The following is a 24320-nucleotide window of genomic DNA, read 5'->3' on the forward strand; positions in this document are numbered from 1 at the left end:
AAAAATAATTTAGGAAAAAATTTATACAAGACTTAAAGCAGGGATAGAGACTGCAATTAGCTTGTCTTCTCCCCCCTACTTTTTTTTTTTTTTTCTTATTTACAGTCTTTGGTAATATTTAAAATGTGGCTTAATTGCACCTGTATTTTATTGAGTCTTCATGAACTTCTGCCTCATACTGCAGTAAGTACTTGAACTGCAGACAGAGGTTCCCATATGCCGTGTTACTGGAGATCCTCAATTCCTCACATAGCTCATGCTTTTTTTTCCTATATTTTACAGGCTTTATAAAGTGTGTAATTCCTTGAAGTGTTAATTAAAACTAAATTATATAATATTAAACTCTACAAGATGACAATGGCATAATTGTAATCTTTTTGTATTGAGCTTCATTGGCCTGTTTTTCCAAAGAAAATGTGAAGGTTTGGACAAAAAAAAAAAGTTTTTTACTGCACAAGTGGTATTGAACAATAAAGAGCTGATGCTCTACATCATCTTCAGTGCCTTTTATTAGAGAAGGTTGTGTATTTTGCACTATTGGAGCCCATTCTCCAACTATTGCAAGCACCACATTTGTGCTCATGCTAATACAAATGAACTACACCTTCAAAGGCTTGAAGGTTTAAAGCAGTTGTACTTCGAAGCTTCAACATTTACTTTCTTTACCAATCTTATGTTTTATAGGCATGCTTAAGTGTGGGTCTGAGTTTCTCACATGGGTTGGTTTTGGTTAATTGTCTGTACTGCTGGTAGGAGACTGATTCAAGCAGTAATAATGTTTTATACTGCAAAATTTCATGCAATGCTGAAATAATTTAGCTGTAACCAAAGCCCTCGATAAACACTCTGTAATGAAATGGAGATCTTTCATCTCCAATAAAGGTGTTTGGTATTACCTAGGTTTTACATAAACTCTCTGAAGTAAAAATCAGCTTTTACCCCTCTACTGTGGCCCAAGTGAACCTATATAGATTCCTTCTATGGTTGTTTAAGGAAAGACCACTTTGTTGTTATCAGAAACCGTATGAATTTAAGAAACCCAGCCACTGCAATACCAACAAGTTTTGGTTGTATCACAGTATTTGGTGTTCACTGCGAGCATCTGCACCAGGAACACTGAGACTCTTAGCTCTCAGTTCCTAAACTAGTACAATTTTAGCCTCATGGTTGTGTAAAATCCTTCAAAAACGGTTTCTAAAGCAACCAAAATCAAACATGGTAAGAACAGTTCAGTTTAAAAAAAGACAAATAGAAACCAAACATCCTGGAAAGCAAAGAGAGAACAGCACTTCATGATTTTTATATGAGCATCACATTTTATAGAATTTGTAATCGCAAATTGGCTAGCATTAGAAAAGGAATGAACTGTTTGAATTTAAGGGAATTCAGTGGAGCAGGCAGCAGAGATACATTTGCAGCAGGCCTTGGGGAAGTACTGAACTGAGATGTGCAGTCATTGCTGTCAGGGGAGAGAAGAGATCCTTTCAGAAGGTTGATTTTGATTCAGCTTTTCAGGTGTATGGAATCACCCACTCAAGGTGAATTTCTCTCTATTTGCTTAACAGCAATGGTGTGAGAATAGGCTCCTATCTCAGCTGCCTAAAATCAGACACACTGAATTCCCTCTAGATTTATATAAAGGTAAAGTCTTTAGATTTCATAGAATCTCAGAATCATTTTGGTTGGAAAAGACCTTTATATTTCACAGAATCTCGGAATCATTTTGGTTGGAAAAGACCTTTAAGATCATTGAGTCCCACCATTAACCTAACACTGCCAAGTTCACCGCTAAACCACGTCCCTAAGAACCTCATCTGCATGTCTTTTAAACACCTCTGGGGATAGTGACTCAACAACTTCCCTGGGCAGCCTGTTCCAGTGTTTTACAACCCTTTTAGTGAAGAAATTTTTCCTAATATCCAATCTGAACCTCCCCTGGTACAACTTGAGGCCATTTCATCTTGTCCTATTACTTGCTACTTGGGAGAAGAGACTAATACCCTCCATGCTACAACCTCCTTTCAGGTAGTTGTAGACAGCCTCCTTTTCTCCAGGCTAAACAGCCCCAGTTCCCTCAGCTGCTCCTCATCAGACTTGTGCTCCAGACCCCTCCCCAGCTTCACTGTCCTCCTCTGAACTCTCTCTAGCACTTCGATGCCCTTCTTGTAATGAAGGGCACAAAACTGAACACAGGATAGTGGGAATAGATGAAGTGCTACAGGGAATGTTTTAAAGGTCTGTCTCCTTCTGTTATGGAAGAATAAAAGATGAATTTAACATCCCAAGGTAATTCGTCTGGATGACACTGCAGCCTAAGTGAAAAGAAAGGAGCTATTTTCTTTATGACAACTGAAATTCTGTTCAAAATCTTTAATAAGTGGCAGTGGCATCTCAAACTTACCGTAATTGATGGTCCAGCAAAAACCAGACTAAGCAACATCAAGAAGGGAACAGACTCTTGTGTAGGTTCAATGTATGGCATACTTAGACTCTTGTCATAGCAATTAAATCCAGAGTGAACTGGCTTGAAGACATCAGTAAGTTCAAGAAAATAGAGGCTAACAACAGAAGATGCCAATATGGGCAACTAGAAGAGAAGAAAGCAACAAATTACTACTTGGAAATGGATACCATTGCTTTTGCAAAGCTCGTCAAAACACCAAATCCAACCTTCAGCTCACATAATTCAGCCTTTTCATCTATGAATCATTAATAGACAAACTTTGATTATTTTCTTTTTAAAGGAAGTACCAGGACTGCAGTCTCCCACATGGGGCCTCAGCATTCTGCTGTTTGTCATCCCCCTTTTTGGTCCTTTCACAACTCTCTGTCATGTATATGACAGTGTTTACATCAGAGCCAGCTTGCATTAAGTTTCAAAGTAAGAGTTAATGAAAAACAGTATCCAGTGCTTCCCTAGAATCTAAATATGTGATAATACAGTGTTCTGCCTTCATACATTCATTTTGCAATTTTGCATTTACCAAAAAAGCAATTAACTTTGGCAAGACCCAGTCTGTGTAGAGCAACAATGACTACGGTTACAATTCTTTTATCCTCTAGCTATTTAGTGATTTTACCCTTCGCAATTACTTCCAGTAATTTATTAAGAGTGAAGGTGGCCCCTCTGGGGATAAATTCACCCCAGCTTGCCACCAGCTCCTAAAAGTACAGATTCAACTAGGAAACTTCAGTGGACGGAAGTCGTTTAAGAGAAGAAATACCAAAAAGAGATTCTTAAGCCATTGGTTTAGAAGCGGACAAAGAGGGCAGCCCTGACCCCAGGGGCATTCAGAGGTGACCAGAACCATGTGATTATTCTCCGTACCCTCTTAGTAAATGCTCAAAAATGTTTTTTGTTTGTTATTTCCCAGAGTCTTCACTGAACAAGGCAACATTAGAACAACTGCATGCCTCTCCACTGAGATGCAAGGACTCCTTCCATGTCACTACCGCAATGAAGGTACCTACAGATAATGTGATGTAAACTGCCTATCTGCTTCCTTTGCTTTTTTTTTCTTTTTAAGATGTCTATCACATTAACTTTTGTTCACTGTTAGCTGCAGCTCAAAAGTAAAAGCTCACAACTACTAAATAGATTCACTTAGATAAAATCATAAAAATCTTCTGATAAGGCTGTATCACATCTCTACAGAAAAAATACCCTCACCTTTTACATGAAGCAACTCACATTACGAAAAATACATCATTTCAGGCATACTTAGATTCTATTGTTCTTGTAGTGTTCAGTACACATTCACAAAAATAATCGATTGATTAAAATCAATATCATCCATCCTATTCTACAATGGAATAAAAAAAGCAGAGGCAAAACTGGATAAATATGCATACTGGAAAAAATGATGAATAAAACCTGCTATATATGGCAGAGGGACAATGGTTTCCTGTATTAACCCGCCATTTTCAGGTTTTTAAATGCTGGGCTTTTCAAATCCAGACCTTTTGATGCATAAAATCTAATTCTGGGTGTTTAAATGAGGGTTTCACTGAAACATTTTTTAAGGTGACTTAATTTTTGTTTGCAAAGAACAGCTTATCTTTGATGGGAAGGGTGTATTTGAAGAGCGTGAGCTGTATCTTCAAAGTGTTCTCAGCAAAATCTGCAGGAGGTGTAGAATGGGATACCTTTGGGTGTCTGGATATCTGTGTTCCAGTTGATCACATTGTAATGGCACCTGGTACAGAGGCTGTGATTGTGCAGAAAGGGAAGGAATGGGTACTGGCATCCCTAAGTGCTATGAGCACTGCAAAAATAACACCAGGCATCGAGTAAGTTCACTTCACTAAGTGTGTATGTATATAACCCAAAGATATATGTACATTTGCAATCACATACTATATTACACATACATATTATGTACAGCATATAACATACACAATATGTAATATTTATCATGTGAATACATAATATATAACCATAATATAATCTGTCATATAATATGTATGGAATAATTATATACCATCTAACTAAAGCGAGTCCTGCTTCCTGCATCCAGTTCTTTAGGTGGCTGCATGATCTAATGCTGTTTCTCACTTCTGTCCAGATGCAGTCCCCCATTGACTAGAATGCAAGCAGCACGATTAGCCAACATGGGCTAGACTGTTTCTAGTCACTATAGGGATGTGCAGGGATGAAAGAAGCCTTTGGTCTTCATACTTGGGGAATAATTAAGATTGTTGTGGAACTGGGTGCTCTCCTCTCCACACCTGCCTGCACAGGGACTGTGGAGCTGTTGGGGGTAAGGGGGCTCCTGACCAGAAGGCTGGCAAAATGCACGCTGCCCTGGTGTGTGCAGAGCTTGCACCAACTCTCTGCTGCTCTTCCTGGGACACTGAAATTCTGCACAGCATTTGAACTCTCACATATTGCAACTTCACTTCTGCACAGCATTTAACTCTTGAAATATTTGCAATGTCTTTTATTATTAACTATTTGAAAGTCACACCTAATGACTTAGCCAGGGTCCAGATCCCATGGGGCAAAACATCTTATAACAGGACACAAACATATTCCAGTGAGCTAAATGGACAAAATAGGCAAAGTACCTATTGCCCTTCTTTTCAGAAATTATGCCTGTTTACGTAGATGTCCCCAGAGCTTAATTTCCTAGGATGGAAACACAGAGTAGGCAGATACTGCACTCTGAGTTTCATCTTCATTTTGTATTTTTCCATTTCTCTCATGTCAAGAAAAGGAAAGCCTCTCCTTGAACAACAGGCTCTGCATTACCAGCAAGTCTGCCTCTCCATTGATTATGGTATTCTTAGGCAGGCAACTGCTTTAAATGGCAATATTGAACTATCAAAAATAGGTAATATACGAGGTGATATTTTATTATGAGACAATAAATAACACAGGTGGATAACTTTTTTTTTTTTTAAACTACTGTATGCAAGCTGTAATTTTATTGTTAATTACAAAGTCAAGGAATTGTAAGAATTGCATTTTACTGTCTTATGACTTCACTACAGGACTCCCATATTATTTCTGACTGTAATTAGCCATTCTGCTAAAAGAAAAGAAATAATTCTAAAGGATTACAAATCTCCAATGTAACTGCTTACAATACGAATGAATAGGTTTATAGTCAGTTTGCTATATACAGTATGTCAGATCCCACAGGACATTTTTCTTCCTATCTTTTTAAAAATACAAATATAAAATCTGTCTTCTTAAAAAAAAAAAAAAAAAGGCAAACTCTTCTAAAATCTTCTAAATAGTGTATCTGGCTATTTAATATATGAATATTTATGGAGTGTTCTGCTTAAGGCAGCAGTCATTCTGTAATTATAGACTTCAGCTCCCAACACCTTGAAAATGTCAAATATAATTAGATAGTAGAATGTGTATTGTTTTAATTACAAAATCGAATAGGAATTTTCCTCTTCCTAATTAGAATAATAAAACCCCCAACCTCAGTTCCCATATCTTGACTAGTAAGTCTTCATACTCTTACTTCCTTGGTTGGGTAGTGGAGAAAGATCCCTGATAAGTTTGTAATTTAGACCTGTAAATGTAGAGTTTGACCCAAGTAGCCAACTCTAGCTTAGAATCTTTAAAGTCAGGACCATAATCAGCATAGCTGCTGAAAAGGCTTGATTTGGGGTTTATTTATAAAAAAACAAATGAACAAACAAACACTGTTATTTACTTAAACTGTAAGTTCCAAACATTTTTAAAGCCATAGAACTTAGATATTAATAATAATTAATGTTATTAATATTTTAAAAGATTTTTCTGTATTGAGCTAGGCATTGTCCAAGCATGAGAAAAAATGGTCTCTCTTCCCAAGAGCTCAACAAGGACGTAAATACCTAGAGATCTTGTTGAAAACCTCCAGTTTGTTAAGTAGTGTGGGACAAACCAAAATAGCATTCAGTAGTACAATAACTTCTCTGAACTGATGGGATGTAATACATCTTCCTTCTGGTCAAGATCCACAAGACATATGTCACATACTGGAGAGAACTCAAAGAATAGATGGCTGTGAGAGGAGTTCTGAGGTGGGAGATAACAGTTCTTCAGACTGCCCATCACTCTTCTGTAGGATATGCTGTGATTGCTCCTGGGGCTGTTTTGGGATGCTCCTGGTTTACTTGTGAAGCTTAAGATTTCCCAGGACCCACAGTGCCAGCACAATTTGTTACTGGTCATATGATATAGCCTATGCATGGAAGCCATGCTGGTCCTGGCCAAAGTCCAGTCTTTCATCCACCAGTATCCACAAGTCCTTCTCCACAGGGCTTCTCTCAGTCCCTTCATCCTCCAGCCTGTATTGATACCAGGGGTTCCCCCAACCCAGGTGCTCTGTCTCTACTTGTTTAGCTGTGCCTGGAGCTTTGTTTTCATTTGGTTTAACTGTAACAGTAGTTTTTCTAAGGACCTTAGATACCAGGCTATGCCTAATTTGTTTTACTTTCATCTACCTCTGTATGATACAAGTCTGCATGGTTTTTAGATCCATATCTAGTAGTAACAAGTAGTTACTCTGTATTAAATGAGCTACTTATGACTCTAGTGTAGCACATCACAAATCGTTTGTAAGGAACAGTATGATGTTGATGGTGATTCTTCCTTGCTCTAGGAACCACTTCGGTGCTAATACACTTTTACAATTGCTCTTTCTGTCTGTCTTTTCACGTTACCTCCCAATCTACTATATGCAGCATGGTTTACATATGTTGGAGGCTTGTTCTTTGTACTGTTTGTTACCCTAAAATCAGTTTTGCCAGCTGCAGTTCTGCATGTCTTTATGCAACCATTGGGCGAGTTGTTTATAGCCATGATGTCTTCAGTACCAGCATATGCCTCATCTCTTATACTGCACCTGTAACTCCTCCACATTGCTCCCTCTGTAATGCAGGCATACAGGTCTGGTATGACAGCAGAGGTCTTGCAAATGGGGCAGTGGAAGGCCGAGCCTTAGCAGGAGAATCTTCATTGGAGTGTCTGGATCCCTAAACAGCACAAGGTTGTCCTCTGGACGGCGCAGCATCTGGGGCACTGACTTGTCTCTGGCCTTCCACCAGGCACACACGCTTTTGTTCCATATGAAACACTGAATCGCTTGGTCTTGAGTTAAAATGTAGGACCTTTAACTTTACTATTCCACAGCTCCCTGCAGAGCCCTAGATTTATAATTCAGGGTACTCCCTCCCCTTGGAGAATTTCCACATAATCAAAGCTTCACTAAAACCACTTTCTATCTGCAAGCATTACAGACAAGTCAGTAGCAAACAGATATTGATGGTTTCCTAAATGACACCATGCAGATAGACAGTGAGGCTCAAGAAAAGCAACAAATTAGACCCCCTCCTGCCCCAGTTTCTCTCTTACCTTGGAAGAATATGCAATTGGATACAAACATAATCCAAAACTCTCTGGGAATCAGTAGCTTCTATAAATTCCCTTTCTCTAAAAGTGTAGTTATACATCTAATCCTTATATTTTCCAGCACTTAACTAAGCAAAGAGTCCATATTTATCTTCAGGAGATTATTATAACAACTTAAAATCCAGGGGCTTTGTAAGATTTCAACCATGGAGTGTCACATACCCAAATATCTGAATCCGTTGTGCAAGTTGCAGTTACGTCACCTCACTTTGCTTTGCTAAAATGCATTACAGGCAATATCTCTTCTTGTGAACTCATATCCAGATGCCGTGGTGGCGGTGCATTGGGCTGTACTGGTGGCTACTAGCAGACAGTTTTTAAATATGGGTTACAAAACTGATTAGCCTTGGCTAATCAGTCAGGCTAAGTGGGGTGAAAAATGAAATGCCTCTCTTATAATTGTAGCTGAATACTGAAGTCACTGCTCAGTGTGCTGGCCAGAATGACTTGAGTGATTTTCCTTGAGACTGGATGCAAATACAAGGGCTGTGGAATTGATTAGCTTTACCTGCCTGTACAGAAGATAGGCAGAAAGGAGAGAAGGAATATGTATGTAGCTTTCAGAGGAAGTCAAGGCACAATCAGCTAGATGCAGAATAAAGGTAGTATGACTAGCTCACCTGTCAAAAAGGGTTAAGAGATGCCTGACGTGCTATTTGGATCTTTCGTATTTTTATATTTGGATGGCCAAGAAATTCTTAGGTCCTTAGGTCATTCTGCAACTCTTTCACAGCAAACAAGGAATTCCTGAGCATGGGAGCTGCCTCTTGGTGTTTCTCTTGTTTTCTGGGAATCAGGGCATCTTTCTAAACAACCAAGTAAATAAACAGGATTTCCTCAAAGAGATAGCTAATGAATGCCATTGGTTTCTTCTCATGGAAAAAATAACAGCCAAATGCTTCGGAGAAGAATGGTCTATTTAATAACTATGTGCAAAGATGTGGCATTGTGGAAGATTCTATTAAAATGTATCATAAATGTCAGTCCTTGTGCCAAAGAATTCATGGTCTAAATGACAAGGCACAACAGATGGATGAGACAAAAAAACAGGGCTGTGGTGGGTTGGAGGAGACAAGGTGTACCTATTCTTAGCCACCTACTAACAGAGATTGCAGCTTTCAACTGCCCTGGCTGTTGTCCTGTTATACTCTGCTGTGAGATTCACAAAAGACAGGAGAGAACAGAATGAGGACAGGCCTCTTTTATCCTCACAGGAATTAATACTGAGGCCATGACTATGACTGAATACCTTCCAGAAATAGGTCAGGAAGACAAAATGGTCAGCCCAAATTCTGCCATTTTCTCTTGTTTTTAAGAATCTATGGGCTCCTCACCATGGCTCTTGCTTAGCTACACCAGTGCTGTTATCTCCAGCCTCAGTGAGGCCGCTGTGCAGGGCTGGGATTAAGATCAAGCACAAGCTCAAATGCATTGCAAACTGTGCTGTCATGAGGACTTTTGGGAGATGGTGCTAAGCACAGCATGGCTGTAGAGCAGGGGACTTGCTTGACCTAAAAGTTAGGCTTGTAGATTTTTTTTTTTTATAATGTTCTAAACTTAAATGCCTCAGGCTTTTAAGAGAAGGCATTCAGGTTTTTCAGAAGCCTAAAATTTGTATCTGCATAAAGGCTTATTGCTTTTATCCCTGGACTTTAGTTTCTGCTGCTTCTTGTTCCTTTCTTGGATGCTGGTTTCATGTGGCCCAAAACTGTAAGGAACTTGTCTTTTCTGTAAATGATTTTTATCTCACCATTGTCTAAGTTCTGTGGAAATTAATTGCAGAGACATGGGATGATGGTCAGTCTTCTAGATTCAACACTGTTGGATTTAATTTCAACTCACAGTTTAATTTCAAATCCCAGGTGTCACTGAAATCTATTATCATTAACATTTTGGAAAATTAAGTTATCCTTATTTCCAGTATTGATTTTAGAGTTTAATCAAATTGTTCTGTGACTGCCAGTTAGAGTTCAGCTTTAGAAATACAACAGATATCTCAATGCAATTCCTCAAACCTCTTGATCCTTTGCCAAATCTTAAAAGAAAACCTCTCAGTATGTGTAAGACCAAAAATAGAACAGATACATCAGTGATAAAGTTCCTATTTCAGAAATTTCAAAGTCAAACTGAATGCATGGTAATCCTAAAAGTGCTTCTTTTTTTTTTTTTTTAATAAATGTATGTGAAGCAGGCATTTTGACATGGAAAAACCAACAGAATAGAAATTGTTTAAAAAAAAATTCTCAACCACGAATAATCTAAAACTACTTTTAAAATATTTCAATTTAATTAAGTAGAGAGCTTAAGTAGAGAGCAAATCCTTACACAGAAATTTTACAACACAATAAACACCATTAATACATTTCTTTCCAGTGTGACTTCAAAAGTAATTGATGAGTCTCTATATTAATTATTATTACAGTTAATTATGATTATTAATTAAATCAATAATTAGCTATAATCAATTAATAACTACAAACAGTGAGATTTAGGATATTGCATCTACTGTGGATTATGAAGCGTATGCTCCTGCTGCAAGGTTATGGCAAATCAAGAACAGCAACACTTCAAAAGAGGGTGGTTGGTTTTCAACCAGAGTGTCACCAAACTTCAGACAGAAATTTCCTCAAAAACCCCATCTCTGTGGGCCAAAACTGCCAATCGCTTCACAATACTACAATTTATTCTACACATGGGTTTCCATACATGCATTCAAAAAACTGTGTGGGTGCCAACCCTTCTCCAGGGCCTCACTCCCATGCTGTTTTGCCACTTCTGAACTCCTTTCCTACAAACTGAACTTTTAAGTGACAAGATCATCAGTCAAGATAGAATGTAACAGCTCAGCTCCTGTGTACCTAAGGTTCCACAACAGGCTGTCATTTATTAGTTTTGGCCGCAGAGTAACAGATCTTATAAAATGAGAGAAGAAAATCAGAGAGCTATAATTTTTTTCTACTTTTGGAAAAGGTAATAATTTGGAAAAATGAATCTCCTTTACTTTCTAATGCATTCAAGCTTCCTTTTGCTACTGGGATATTAGGTCAGCAGGATGGTGCAGGGTTGGAAAAGGCCTTGTTTCACTATGGACTACTCAAACTCTACACCTGCCAACTAAGTAGCCAAACGCAGAGGGAGATCTAACATGTGGCATTTGCACTTTTTCTCCCATGACAGCCTTGGCACAGGCTTGACACCTCCCTTTTTGTTCCCCTTTTGTGCTCATCTTTTGCTAAAAGCTGGTAGTATGCAGGCTGCATGTCTCTTCTATAAGTACAGAACTGATGTAGAGGATGCAAGATTGATCGCTTGGCCAATTAATTATACAGCTGCTTTGAATGCATAGCAGCCTCTTCAAGCCTCAGATAGCCCCTTAATATTTTGGGGATGCTGGTCTCTAGTGCACTGTTATAAACAAATCTGACATCTGCCCTCTGTGAGTCAGCCACATGCCAAAGTCAGCTCAATGAACAGACTGTTAAGTGTGTTTCTCCTTCTTCCTCTCCCCTCACACATGATTGACTCTTTTGAGAGAAAAATCTATGTATCTAGAAAGTATTATGCTAATTCCACAGGATGGGGACAATTTCATGTTCTACAGTTGGGGTTTTTTGTTGTTTCCCCCATTCCACAGCCTAATTTAAGCATAACAGAAAACCTATCTAGAGAGAAATGTGACTACAGTGTGCCTCCAAGACACAGTAGTGTAGTTTAACTCTTCGAGTAGATCCAAACATCCTGGTCTTAGGAAGAAAGATTTAGCCTTACAGCCTACTCTCACACTACTTGCAGGTGGGGGTCATGCATGGCTGAATGGCTAAAAAAATTCCAGATCTGACTGAGAAGTGGCACCAAGGTATCAAGTGGTATGTACAAACATTTGATGTTTCAAACCTAGCTCTGTTAGTGTATGTTAGAAACAAAAGGAAATAAAGCATCTGGTGCTGAGACACGGTGAACGTTCTCTACATGCACTTATTTCAATGGAAGCTGATGACCTCCTGTGTTTTGCAGCCTGGAGTACTACGATGACAACAGAACTTTACTTTCTGCTGGTGAGAATTCCAGTTCCTTTGGGGAAGAAGAAATATAAGTGCTCTTCCAGTACTTAAAGAAGTGTTTCCAAACAACCCTGGTGTGATTACCTCCTGGCTGTGCTCTTGAAAATGTAGAAAAAGCAGCTATCTGTATGCATGCATCATACACAAGAGCCTAAAAGATGATGTAAGAAAAAAAATTAATCGTAACAAGGGACATTGTCTGAAACGTGTCTGATTTTAGACCCTGGAAGTTAAGCAACCACCAGATGAAGGTGGTGCCACAGGAACTCAATTCAGCTGGATAATGTATGCATTGAGTCACTCAGATTGACAACACCTTGGCCTTTTGCATTTCCACATCTGGCACACAGGATGAAGCAACAGTGGCACAGAAGTCAAAGGCAAAATTCATAGCAACTTCTGTGAAACCAGGATTTAAACCAGAAGTTTCTGAAGTGGGATACCATGACAGTCTTTCCTCACCAAGAAGAAATGTATTTGTCTGTCCTGCCTCTGAAGTTTGACCATTCTGCCAGGAACAGAAACTATACAACCCTGAAGTTTTCCAGATTCATGGTAAAGGACATGTGTTTCTTCTGAAAGTGAATATACACATGATATACTCTGAATATGCTGAAAAGAAAGGCAGTTAACAAAAAGCAAAACTTATTCCAGGAATACTCATTTTCAATACCTCCCAGAGGAGTGTAGACTTTGTATCATGAAGATGAACTCCCACTAGACCAGTGGGACTATGAATTTTCATGGCAAGTTTTGTCTTTCTCAGCTATGCAAATGAAGTTCAGATAACCCACAGTCTACAGAACCCTAAAATGCCACAAGCATAATTAGGAATAAAACATGCCAAACTGCCCCACAGTGCTGATGACCACATGCTTCAGGTAAGCCTGATGCACAAGGCAATCTAAAACTATCTAGCTCTTACGAGTGTGTTAAAATAAGCTCTAAAACATTCTTATGATATAGATGATAAATCATCAAGTTATTTTACAAATCATGAAACGTGAAAATATATAACTGAAAATGTGTTAAGAGTCACTTCATAATGCTCATTTTCGCCTCTATTGTTTTTAGAGAATGACCTATCCACATTTTTCAGAAGCTACATCTCTCTATTTTCTTCTATTTTCTTTTCACTTCTACGTCTAACAAAGCTCTAGCCCGATTCTCCTTTTGCTTTTCCTGTGTAAATGAAGAATAGTTCTAGTGGTAACAGTGATCTTAAGAGGGGCATATTAGTTTTATGTTTTAACTCTGTTGTTGGTAAAATCTGCTAATTTGAATTATTCTTAAATTAGACTAAAACCAAAATAAAGACCAGAGTATTTCTTTTGAAGTTAACATTAGTTGGCCTGCATACATTCTACGTAATCATATTTTATCAAATCCTGAAAGTTGCTGCCACCAAACACATTTGTTTACAGGAGCTAGTCTCATTTATAACACATTCTTGAGAATCTTCATAGCAGAAAACCCTCAGTGTCAGAACTCTATTTGTTTGCTGCTATTTCTGAAGATGACGTGCTTCTGAAGCAGATAATCTATCTTTACTTGTTCTGCTGCCTGAATTATATTAGTTATTACAGATTATTTTCATTTTAACTATATATTTTATTTCTATAATATAAATTCATCCCTTTCCTACCACTTTAGGAATCTGACACTACCCTTGGTCCAACATCCTTTTCTCCAAGCCTTTCCTTTTGTCTAGCATTTAAGAGAAAAAAATGGCACTTTTTTGAACACTAATTTTCATGTTTGAAGGTGCAAACTTAATGCGTTATTTTTTTTGTTGCAACTCAGGGTGGGGAAGGACTATCTGCTATAAATGGGACAGAGAAAGCCGAGTGATGAGTGGTAGAAGAAAAAAACATTAAAGAATTGGCAGCATTCAGAGAGAGGTTGAAAGCCTGTTTCCCATCATTAATTCAACCACTATTCATGAAACTAAAAGCTTTAAAAATCAGAGAGCCTTAATGAAATTTGGTAAGTTTTGTTTTTAAGTAGTTATCTGTTGTTGAATCCCATTAGGAACTCAGCCTCCTGTTTACAAAGGAAATCCATATTGTACAGTAAGGCCAGTCAGCCACACTGGGTGACTCCTCTATCCCTTACAGTTACAAACTTCTTATAGCAATTAAATTCTCTTTGATTAATTCCCTTTGTATGAGGTACAACTCAATCTTTGGTTCTCCTTGAGCCCATCACAACAGAAGAATCTAAGCCATCACATCCTTTTCCTGATTCTGTTGAAGTGCTGGCATTTGCCTGTGTTATAAAGCTCTAGAAAAGCATTCTCATTAGTCTCATTAGAACTAGTGCCCATGTGGGTGAATGCAGGGTGGCTGGACACAAGTTACACAAAGTGTTTCTTCCTAAATATCACATGAATTGTTGGCACCCTTTCAAGTGATTTGAGTAGTCAACTGAAATGTGGGAAATGGTTTCAAATCCTCTTGCTGTGTAATGGGAGAAGGCTGATAACTCACCAAAGGGCTTCCTAATCAATGTTTAGGCTCAGGTGTATTGCAGTAATTTTTTTTTAGTCTTGATGTTCCTTTTACTTGTTTTGCATACCTACACGTTCATCAGTTGAAGAGGGGCTATAAGTCTGCAGTTCAATAATTAGAACTTGCTCCTGGTGTAGAAGGGCTCGCACAGTCTCTAGGATTCTGCTCCTGTGACTGAGTAACGTAGAAATCCTAAAAGTTCATTAGGAGACCATCCTCTTAAGTGAGGATTCTGACTCCCTCTCAGAGCAGCTGGGTGTTAGATCTAGCTGTAAATGACTTGCTGAAGGTCTTAAGAGTCCACACCAGTCCAGACCAGACTCTGTACACAGAGCTCAGCCCAAGTTCTTCACTGCTCGCAGAATCCTGTCTTATTCCTTGTAAGAGCTACAGGGAGCTTCTGGGGGAACTGTAAGTATGCAATTAATATTATATAAGGCAATTCTTTTGAGCAGCAGGCACACATTTTGTACTGCTGCTCTCTAACTCATCTCATCTTACTTCATGCCAAAGCACAGCCCACCAAACAGCACAGTGCAGCTGTGTCTTGCAGGATCTCCACATCATCTCCTGCAGTAGAGTTACGCCTAAGCTGAGGTCCAGCAATCTCCTTCCTGTTGGGATTCCCAAAGCAACAAAGATAGCATAGAGGGTGAGCAAGCTCTTTTTTTTTAGGGGCATCTCCACACTTGACGTTTCACTCCTATGCAAAGCTAATGTAAGATATACAGCCCAGTAAGTACCTTCCATCAAAGGGCTTTTCTTGAGCAGGCCTAATGACATTGATAGGCTCCATCTGATGCTTCCATATACCCAGCCTCTGCAAAGCTTTCCAGCTGGTGCAGCTTACTTTGGGTCAGGCTCCTGACCATGTCTAGGTGCTCAGGGAGCATAGGGGACAGAGACACTCCATTGTACCTAAGTCCCTTTTCAACCTGACCCCTTTTGCCTCCCAGAGAACCTCCAAAGCCCTTCAAGTGCATCTGAAAGAACATTTTTGCTTTATATTTCAACCAATGTTTATATTTTAATATTTTATACATTAAGTATTGTGTGTATTTTTATGTTTTTATCTAGCGTACCAGTTATAGTTAACTTACACCATTTTTTACCACTAAGTTCTTCATGTTATTTTACCAGTCTCTGAGGTAAGTAACATGGTGCCTCAAAGTGCCTCTATCACCTCCCTGTGAGCAGGATCACCTGAAACACTTTGCTCGATCCATAAAACATTCTTACGTCCCTCTTACTGCTGTGCCATGAAGCAAATTCACATAACACTGACTTCTTCAAGCTTAAACTGTGTCTACTGATGATCTTACAGAAGTATGTAAGTGACTGTACTTTCCAGAGGGGGCCAAATGCCTTCAAGTGACACACCAGGCAGCGAGTGCCTCTGCAACTTCACCTGCTACCAGCTGAGCAGCCATAGCAGGTTTTGCTCTTTAAGATGTGCTGAGAACCTCATTCCATTTTCAAAACAGACATTTTTAGCTCTGATAGAAGCAGCATGTAATCCAGGGGTCAGTAAAAACACACCACTGATTATCATTTCGAGAACATTTCTATTTTCCTAAGCATTTCCTTACAAATGCGATTTTTATTCTACCAAAGCAACGTGAGCGGTGATCGCCTAGAAGCCAGCTCTTCTTGAAAGATGTCTTCCTCCTGCGAGGTTCCTGTGCATGTAGCAGGGTTTACTTGAGCGACCCTTTCATTTTCTGAGTTATTCTTAGAAATAATTCTCACTCGAAAAGACTGCAAAAAAGAGGTTAAGTCACGCCTGCACCTTACGGGGGGCTTCGATGCTGATTTCAGTAGGGTAAAGCATCACAGAGGGATTTTGCATCAGACAGTGCGGTACAAGTGCCGAGGCGAGCTCCCCCTCCGCGGGGAAGGCGAGACGCTCCCGGCCGCGCCGCGCCCCGCGCCCGCCGCCAGCCCCCCGCGCCTGCCCCACCACCCCCGCGGCTGCTCCCCAGGGGCCCGCTCTGCGGGGGCGGCCACTCACCTCCACGAAGTAAAAGCAGGGCAGGAGGGTGACGCTGTCCTTGGTCACTGTGCCCTTTTGCCGCTCCTTCGCGGACATGCTGGCGGGGGCTGCGGGCGGCGGCCGCTCGCAGCCGCCCGCCGCGGGTCTCCTCCGCCCGCCGCCGCCGCCGCCGCACCGAGCCCCGCGCCGCCCGCTAGCGCGTCCCTGCGCCGTGCGCGGGGCTGACGTCAGGAGGCTGCTGGGCGGCGGGGGCAGGGGCCCGGCTCGGCGGGGTGCGGGCGGCGGGGGGCTCGACCGCCTTAACTCTTTCACGACGGCGCTCCGCGGAGCGTCGGAGCCGCCGGGATGCAGGCGAAGCCCCGCGGCGGTGCGCTCAGGCCGAGGGAAGCTTTGGCTGCAGCAAACGATCTCCAAATGAACGCATACAGGCCTGGGATACCTGAACAGGATCCCTGCAGGCAGGAGGATGTACAGGATGGTCCACGGGGAATTTGAGGTTTATCATATTTCTGGGAAATCTTTCTCTGAAACAGAGCAATGGAATGGCCCTGGGGATACCATTGGGTATTCCATACTGTACAGGCTAATGTTCTCCTGCAGGTGTACTCTTATTGAGCTCAAATTGCTAGTTGACAGCTCACCCCAGCCTCAGCGCTGGTGAAGGGGGTGGTGTGACTGAGACTGGGCAAAACTGAGCTCTTCAACCCCATGTGCAATACTGAGGCATGTGATTTATCTAATTTGTGAAGTATCTGGTGCAGTTCCTGCTGCAATCTTAAAGATAACAGAATTAAGCTGAACAATTGTTTCCATGGTGAAATGTGTTATTTTTAGATCCTATTTGTGGATCAAAGTTTGTAGCCTTTTCTTAGACAAGATCCTGTTGATATCAATGAGAGGTACCTTGGATAAGGCCTACAGGGTTTCTCTGTACAGGACAGCATTTTCATTCTTTTGTAGCACATTAATAATGTCTGCAAAGGTTATCTTGTGCCTGTAAGCTTAGTCTTGTAGTGTTTAGCTTTAATGTTCAAGGAGAGAAGTGTGACTCAAGCAGTAATTGTTTATTTCCCATCCCACCTTTTCTGCGGGAACATGGGAAATAACCTGCTGTTCTTGTTCAGATGGTTGCTAGTATTTTGGCTGCTGTAGCCATTGTGCTATGGCAATGGAAATGAAAATTCTCCCTAGCTTCTTTTCTAGCACGGAGGATGTGCCAATCTATGCTCTGCACTGAGCAGACAAGCAAAGAAGCATTGTAAGAGGGTAAAAGCAAAAACATATTCTGTGCCTGTAGGCAGGTATGGGAGGCAAATCTGTAGTCTGATTCCAAATCATTGAAAAAGACTTTTTCAGAGCTGCAATGGACTGCAAGTGTTGCCATACCAACACATGGTCTTGTCCTAACATCATTAAGAATAATTTCCAGGTTTTCTGCTGATTCAGAGATACAGAGAACTCACTGGTACCCCTATGAAAGGGAGATCAGGGGGCTCCAGGCAGCAGGAGTGGCCAGAAGGGTTTCTGGGAGTACAGGAGCTGTGAGCAGAGGAGGTTTGTAACCAACTATCAGCACCAAATTCCAGGAAGTTATTTTGAACAGTGTGGGGTTGTCTGGTAGTGATTTCTATCCATCAGTGATATAGCCTTTAAGTAAAAGAAGTCCCTTTTTTTTTTTAGCCTTGCTGGTGGGTTATTCTAAATAAAACAGCATCAGTTGAGGACCTGTAGCAAGACTTTGCTACTGCTAAATATGTAACTATTATTGGGGAGAGTAGTTGGTGAGCAATGGCCACTTAGAGTTGCATTTATTGTATCAGCCCCACTTGTTCTGAAATAATGAATCTGTCTTGAAAATCATTAGTGCACACCATTAAAAATTACTCAAGAATGCTTTGTCTGCCTCTGTTTCATACGCAATTGCTTCATTCTGGAAAAGCAGGGGGGTTAGGGTGTTTCTCTGGTAAAATGAATTGAGAAACTCACATCATGATGTAACTTCAGAAACTGACAAACCACCTACTATTAATTATGTTTTATTGTGGTACTGCCTAAAGGCCTTTTAAGTGTGCAGCTCTGATAGTACAGTAAAACAAAGGGTAGTAACCAGGACCTATTCCACAAATTTTCACTATGAACAAATGTCTGGTGTGAAGGGTGCAATGCAGGTCACTCAGTGTGACTCCTGTAGGGGCGGGAAGAGTTGTGTTAATTCTCTGGTTTTGTTTCTCACTATTTTGTGAAGGTACTGGTAGAGGGAATTAGGGGAGGAGTTACATATGATTTAAGAATTAGTTTTTTGGCAAGCCTTGACAAGAACTTCTGCCCTTTATTTAGTCAAATAGAGAAGAAAAAGGATCAGCAATGCCTGGGTCCCAGGTCTACCTCCCACTAGTCTGAGGGTGATACCGATGAGTAAGTATGGACATGGCTGGGGTGCATTTCCCACCCTTCTCTCTGGGCTTTCACTTGTTCTTGGTGGAGACTCAGCAACCATTTTCTCAAGAGTAAGTAACCAAGGCACAGCTAAGGTGCCACTTGATTATTTCACCCTTGCTGTGCTGCCAGTAATGCGTTCCCAGCCTCCCCTTTGCCTGCCCGAGGCTCAGCGGGCAGGACCTGATGGACTCTGTGCACAGGTTCTGCATCACTCTTTGTCTGGCAGTACCAGAGAGGCCTGCAGTCATTTGGAACTTATGTCCTAACTAACATAACAGAGTAAGAATTTTTCTTCTCTGCTTCTCAAGACTGTATGTTATCTTTCAAGCACATGAATATTGATGGAAAATCAGAAAAATCCCTTGCTGGGTGTAATGATATGGCTTTTGGACTGAAGGGTTCATCTATATATTAACACCTGGAAATACACAAGTCCCCCCAGTGTGTTGCATTCACCTCTTTTGACAGTTAGTTATTAGAAATTATGGGATTGATTCCCATTTACATGGAAGCTCATTGGATTGCTCTAGAAGTATAAGTACCCTTCAAATCAGTATAACATACATTTATATCCGTATTAAATTCCCTTAACATTGATAGAACAATGTGAAATGGCTTTTATGTAAATGAATATCTCATCTATATGGTCTCCTAAAGGAAAACGTGTTGGGGGTAAAAAATTCAGAAAACACATCCTGTCCATTTCAATCAAGACAGTCATACAAGAAAGCATGGTGATGCATGACTTATGAATGCCTATTATCTGTGTGCAGGATAGTCATAAATACAAGATCTGCACTAACACTGACAGCTTTTTGCCCACTTTCCAGCAATCTCTGTAACAGAAGAGTGTCATGGAAACATGTTAGCATGAAGCATAAAATGGTTTGTTTATGCTTTGCTTCAGCAAAACCAATTGAGTTAATGGAAAAATGTAAAGAAGAACTAGAAGATAAAATTCACAAATCTGGAGTAAAGGCCTCTTCTGACTCATCTGGAGTAAGATTCTAAGAAGAGAGATTTATTCTTTCTTCAGCAAAAGAAAACTTGGCCATCAGTGGGTGCCCCTGGTTATTCCAAGCTGATTTTTAAGAGGTCAGCTTGACACAAAATGTTGCCTCCCCCGCCAGATGTATCAGTGGAAATTGTTTAGGTGAAGAAAGCACTGTTCTTTCCATGTGTCAGGCAGACAGCAGCCGCCACAGTTATTAGAAACACAATTGGAAATAAATTTCCAGTATAGTCTAGTGTATTGGCAAAGCTGCACTGTATAAAACATGACTGCAGGTCATTATCTTGTTATCCAGGTGCTTTCTTCCTTCTGCAGCAAAGTCTGCCTTTATTCTCAGGCTTTGGCAAGGGCAATGGCTGTGGTTTCACTGCTTCCATGGGAACAGAAAGCACAATGAATAAACAGGGACCGGTGCTGCATCACTGAAACCCCTTGCAAAAGCAAGATGAAACAATTTGGGAAGGAACCGGAATTGGCTGAGAGCTGGTGGGTCTGTGGCTGTGCAGAGCCACTGGTCAGACAATGGCATGGGGAGGTTGTAGGAAGCAGAAGTTTGGCCAGAGGCTGCAACAGCAGCTGCAGCTGCAGTTACTGTTGCTTAGTAGCCTGAGGAAACCTGCTTTCCCCTGCTCACCACACAACAACTTCCATGCACAAAGGTGATTTCTTGGACTGTGTGCAGTCCCAGGGTTAACTCATAGAGATGGATTTTTTAGTTCTGTTTTGTCCATTTAAAAGACTGTTTGTTCAAAAGACAGATAAGGTTTTACAAATATTTAATGAACAGGCTTTCTCATCTTTGATGCAACTACTTTAATATAGTCTATTAGTTGGAAAAAGAAAAATGGTGGCTCCCTGGACAAAGTCCACAGCAGACTACAAAGTAACACCTCTAGCATCCTAACAAGGTACTCTATATATAAATATAAATCTCGTAAACATGATGAAAGGGAAAAATAAATTATAGGATGTAGCAAAACTGGATAGCTGAATTATGTCAAGGGCATCTCCTTAATTATTGACATTTGCATTAGCTTTTTGCAAGTGCAAGGTTGTTGTTTCCTTTTTCATATTAGGGCAAAATTTTCCTCTTTAAGCCATCTGTAGCTCCCCTGTGAGCAACACATAGCACTCTTGGATAGATGGCATGTGACAGCCCTGGGAGATTCGTAGTGGAACATGTTCAAAACACACAAAAGAGATCCACAGCGCAGATGGGAGAATTAAATTCTGCTTTGAAGTTGTAATTGCATCAAGCAATTGTTTCTCCACTATGTCTCATAATCTCCTGTTGCTGTAAAGCTGTGTCTTCTAATGTCCTGTCTTAGGCTACTGGATATAGGTCACAGCTTTAAAGTAGCAGATGACTCTGAATGATTCCTGGCTTTCCTCCTGCCTTTTACACTGCAGTGTTTGGACTAGAAAATGAATGTTGCATGTTTTGAATGAGTCATGCTAAGATCATTCTTCTGAATCCGTGTCTTTAAATACTACCTATAAGCATGTCTGCCTAGTATTTTTCAGACATCTGTTCCTGTGCTTTCTGGCCTTGGGTGAGTGTTGGCTTGCAAGTGACATGGTTGCAGAAGCATCATGCTGGACTGTGCTCTGTACAGACTGCTTTGCCTTAAGTCTGATTTAGCACCGAGCTGAGTGATTATGTGATTTTAGGGAAGCTGTCTTGTGGCTGGATAATGTGGAACCTGGAAAAATGAGTTTATGTGTGATATGCATTATGCCAAATATGCTTTTATTTTGATGCTAATAATGGAATAATCTTGGTTACCTGCATATGTCTGGATTTAAGATCATTGTTACAGACCTGAAAATGTCAGAATGTGAAAATCCCAGATTGTTTCTGGAATACCAATGGCTCTTTAAAACAGTTTTCTGTAGGTATCAATAAGGCACAAAACTTTATTCTTATGTGGTGACCTGTCACAGATATTCTGCTTGAATCTGGGCAAGTTACTTATCACCAGCTAATTAAACATCAGCCATTTGGTGCATGAGCTGAGACAGAGGTTGAGTGAGAAACCACAATCATGGAAATAACAGTCATACCCATTTGTCTAAATGGAAATGCAGAAGTCCCAGCAGGAATCCTGTCTGCCCTGCAGGCTGAATGAAATACCATGTCCGAGAAAGGCTGACATGTATCTGACATTTTGAGTGCTGCTACAACAGCCTGTTGATATTAATCCATGCTTTTCTAACTACTGCACATATTTGCATCTGAACTTAGTTTTGCCGTTTCCAAGATTCTGATGGCATGTTTTTCCAACTTAGATCACCTCTTCCTAAATTTTTTTTTCTTTCTAAAGTAATATGCATAAATAAACGCATTATTCAGTACATTTTAATGAAAAATGCATGCTTCAAATTCTGTGAACAAGAAAAACCGTGTGCATGGCTTTGAGAAGGAAATTTAGGAACTGAATGGTAAAAACAAAAGATGGTCACTTTTTCATAGGAGGTGGCAGGAAAAATGTCTAAAATGCTAAAATATGTATTTGCAGAGTGTTCTTAGATGTTCCAAGTTCAGAACAGACAAAAATATTTTACTTTCACAATATTGAATTGCATCATTAGCTTTCCAATGAGAACATACATTATTTTGTAAGTCTATAATCATAGTACTGTTGGTTGTTAAATTAAGCAGCCTCAGGACTGATGAAAACTCCTGTCTCCCACCATTAAATACTCATTTTCACTGTTAGTTATTAAAACTGAGGCATAAGAACCTACCTTCTGTGTATATATGCACATAAATATGTTTATATGTACTTATGAGGTCTTAAGGCTTAGATGCAATGTGGCAATTGAATGAAAGCATGTCAGCTAAAAATGACTGCAGTTCTACAATAGCACTTAATATGTATCAACATTAACTATTTATACTGTATAGCACCAGAGAACTCTATCACTGAATTAACAAGAAAGGGAAAGCCATGGAATGCATATTTTATTAGTTGTATAAGATTTTTCTTGAAAAAATTCTACATCATCAGGCAACAGACAACCTCATTATCAATAAATGTTATGCAGAAATAGCACAGCACAAGAATCAGTCTATTGTCTTATTAGGTTAAAAATGAAAACACTGATCTGTGAATAAGTTGAGTAGATACAGCTTGATTGTAAAAACTGGTTGAATATTCATGAAGAGAATGTTCTTTATAAAATTAACACTTGGGCAAAAATATAAGAAGCTATACAATCATTTTGTGTCTTGATTCTGTAACAGGAGACTGAAGAGCTGTCAGGTCTTTCAGCCCCTTTGTGATCATGCTTAGAAAGCTGTTCAAGTCAACCATTGCTAAATTAGATGTGAAAAAGTTTGTTAACAGTGGGAATGTAGATGCAAACAGTCAACAGGTTTTCACCATAGAAAGGGAACAGTAACTAAGTAATTATTCCTTGATATAGCTAAAGATATAACTGTACAGTTTGTGTTATCGTTAGTGAAAATATCTGAGGATATAGCACTTGATGTTAAAGAATTACCCCTAGTAATAGTGTCTGATTAGTAGAATTATGCCAAACAGGCATGCTTCTTGGACATAGCCTGATGCTCTTGATAGTTTCTCACACAGAACATAGAATGCTAGTGACAGAAATGGGTATTTAGCTGTCCAAATAGTTAAAACTATAGTACTCAGTCTTCTTCCAAGGACATGAGAAGTTGCAGATTGCAATCCTTCTCTTGTCACATGATGGAATCTACTGTACGTGTATTTTACCATCTATCTGCACATGTTCAGTAGCTGCAATGCTTCCCAGGAGTGTGGATTTATGACACACAGGGAGATCAGAAATACTGCTCATGCACAGTAGGTGTAAGCTTATGGACCACAGTTGTGCGCATAGGTAACTGGGTGCGCTCCAGTTTATATACATTCCCAATGAATAAAGGCCTATGCAGCCAGGTAAATATACCAAATAATTTGTTTTTATGTGACAAGTTTGTTGTTGCTTGAAACTTCTGGACTTCTGTCTGACAATATATTGCTGAAGTTCAGAGTGCAAATTCTGAACAGCGTAGTTACACTCATGCATTTGTTGTTCCAAACACTGTAAACCTGTATTTTCTGCCACCTTGTTTTTTTCTAATACAGCTACTCCTGCCTTTAACAATGAAAGGAATGTGTTTTTCAAGATGTAATTATTATTGCCAGTTTTATCATTGGTTGCTGATATTTGGGTTTCTGAAAGAACTGGGTTTTTTTTTCTCCTGTGTAAATTTGCCCTTGTAGAATTATGTTTCTGCAGAGAAGCACATGAGCTCATAACACACACACACACACACACATACACACACACAGAGTTTATTCTTACCTAAAATGTCTCTTCAGTGAAAATATTATACAGTTTACAATAGTACAGGGTT

The 24320-nt window shown here is 39.9% G+C and overlaps 1 protein-coding gene and 1 long non-coding RNA gene across 2 annotated transcripts in view; one reads left to right on the forward strand and one right to left on the reverse strand.

The window, feature by feature from the left end:
* LOC139828306 (uncharacterized) overlaps positions 1 to 12976 on the forward strand; it is a 60376-nt gene extending 47400 nt beyond the window's left edge. Inside the window, exons 5-6 of the long non-coding RNA XR_011739778.1 lie at positions 3375 to 3463; positions 11930 to 12976. This is a non-coding gene — a long non-coding RNA (uncharacterized lncRNA). The remainder of the gene's footprint in view (positions 1 to 3374; positions 3464 to 11929) is intronic.
* Positions 1 to 16646, reverse strand: part of PLPPR4 (phospholipid phosphatase related 4) — a 33686-nt gene extending 17040 nt beyond the window's left edge. The window contains exons 1-2 of the mRNA XM_065842524.2: positions 16498 to 16646; positions 2402 to 2587 (exon numbers count right to left, since the gene is read on the reverse strand). Coding sequence (XP_065698596.1) covers positions 2402 to 2587; positions 16498 to 16575 — 264 coding nt within the window. The 5' untranslated portion in view covers positions 16576 to 16646. The remainder of the gene's footprint in view (positions 1 to 2401; positions 2588 to 16497) is intronic.
* Between the last annotated feature and the right edge of the window lie 7674 nt (positions 16647 to 24320).

The sequence above is a fragment of the Patagioenas fasciata genome, chromosome 6 (assembly GCF_037038585.1).
Source record: "Patagioenas fasciata isolate bPatFas1 chromosome 6, bPatFas1.hap1, whole genome shotgun sequence".
NCBI lineage: Eukaryota > Metazoa > Chordata > Aves > Columbiformes > Columbidae > Patagioenas > Patagioenas fasciata.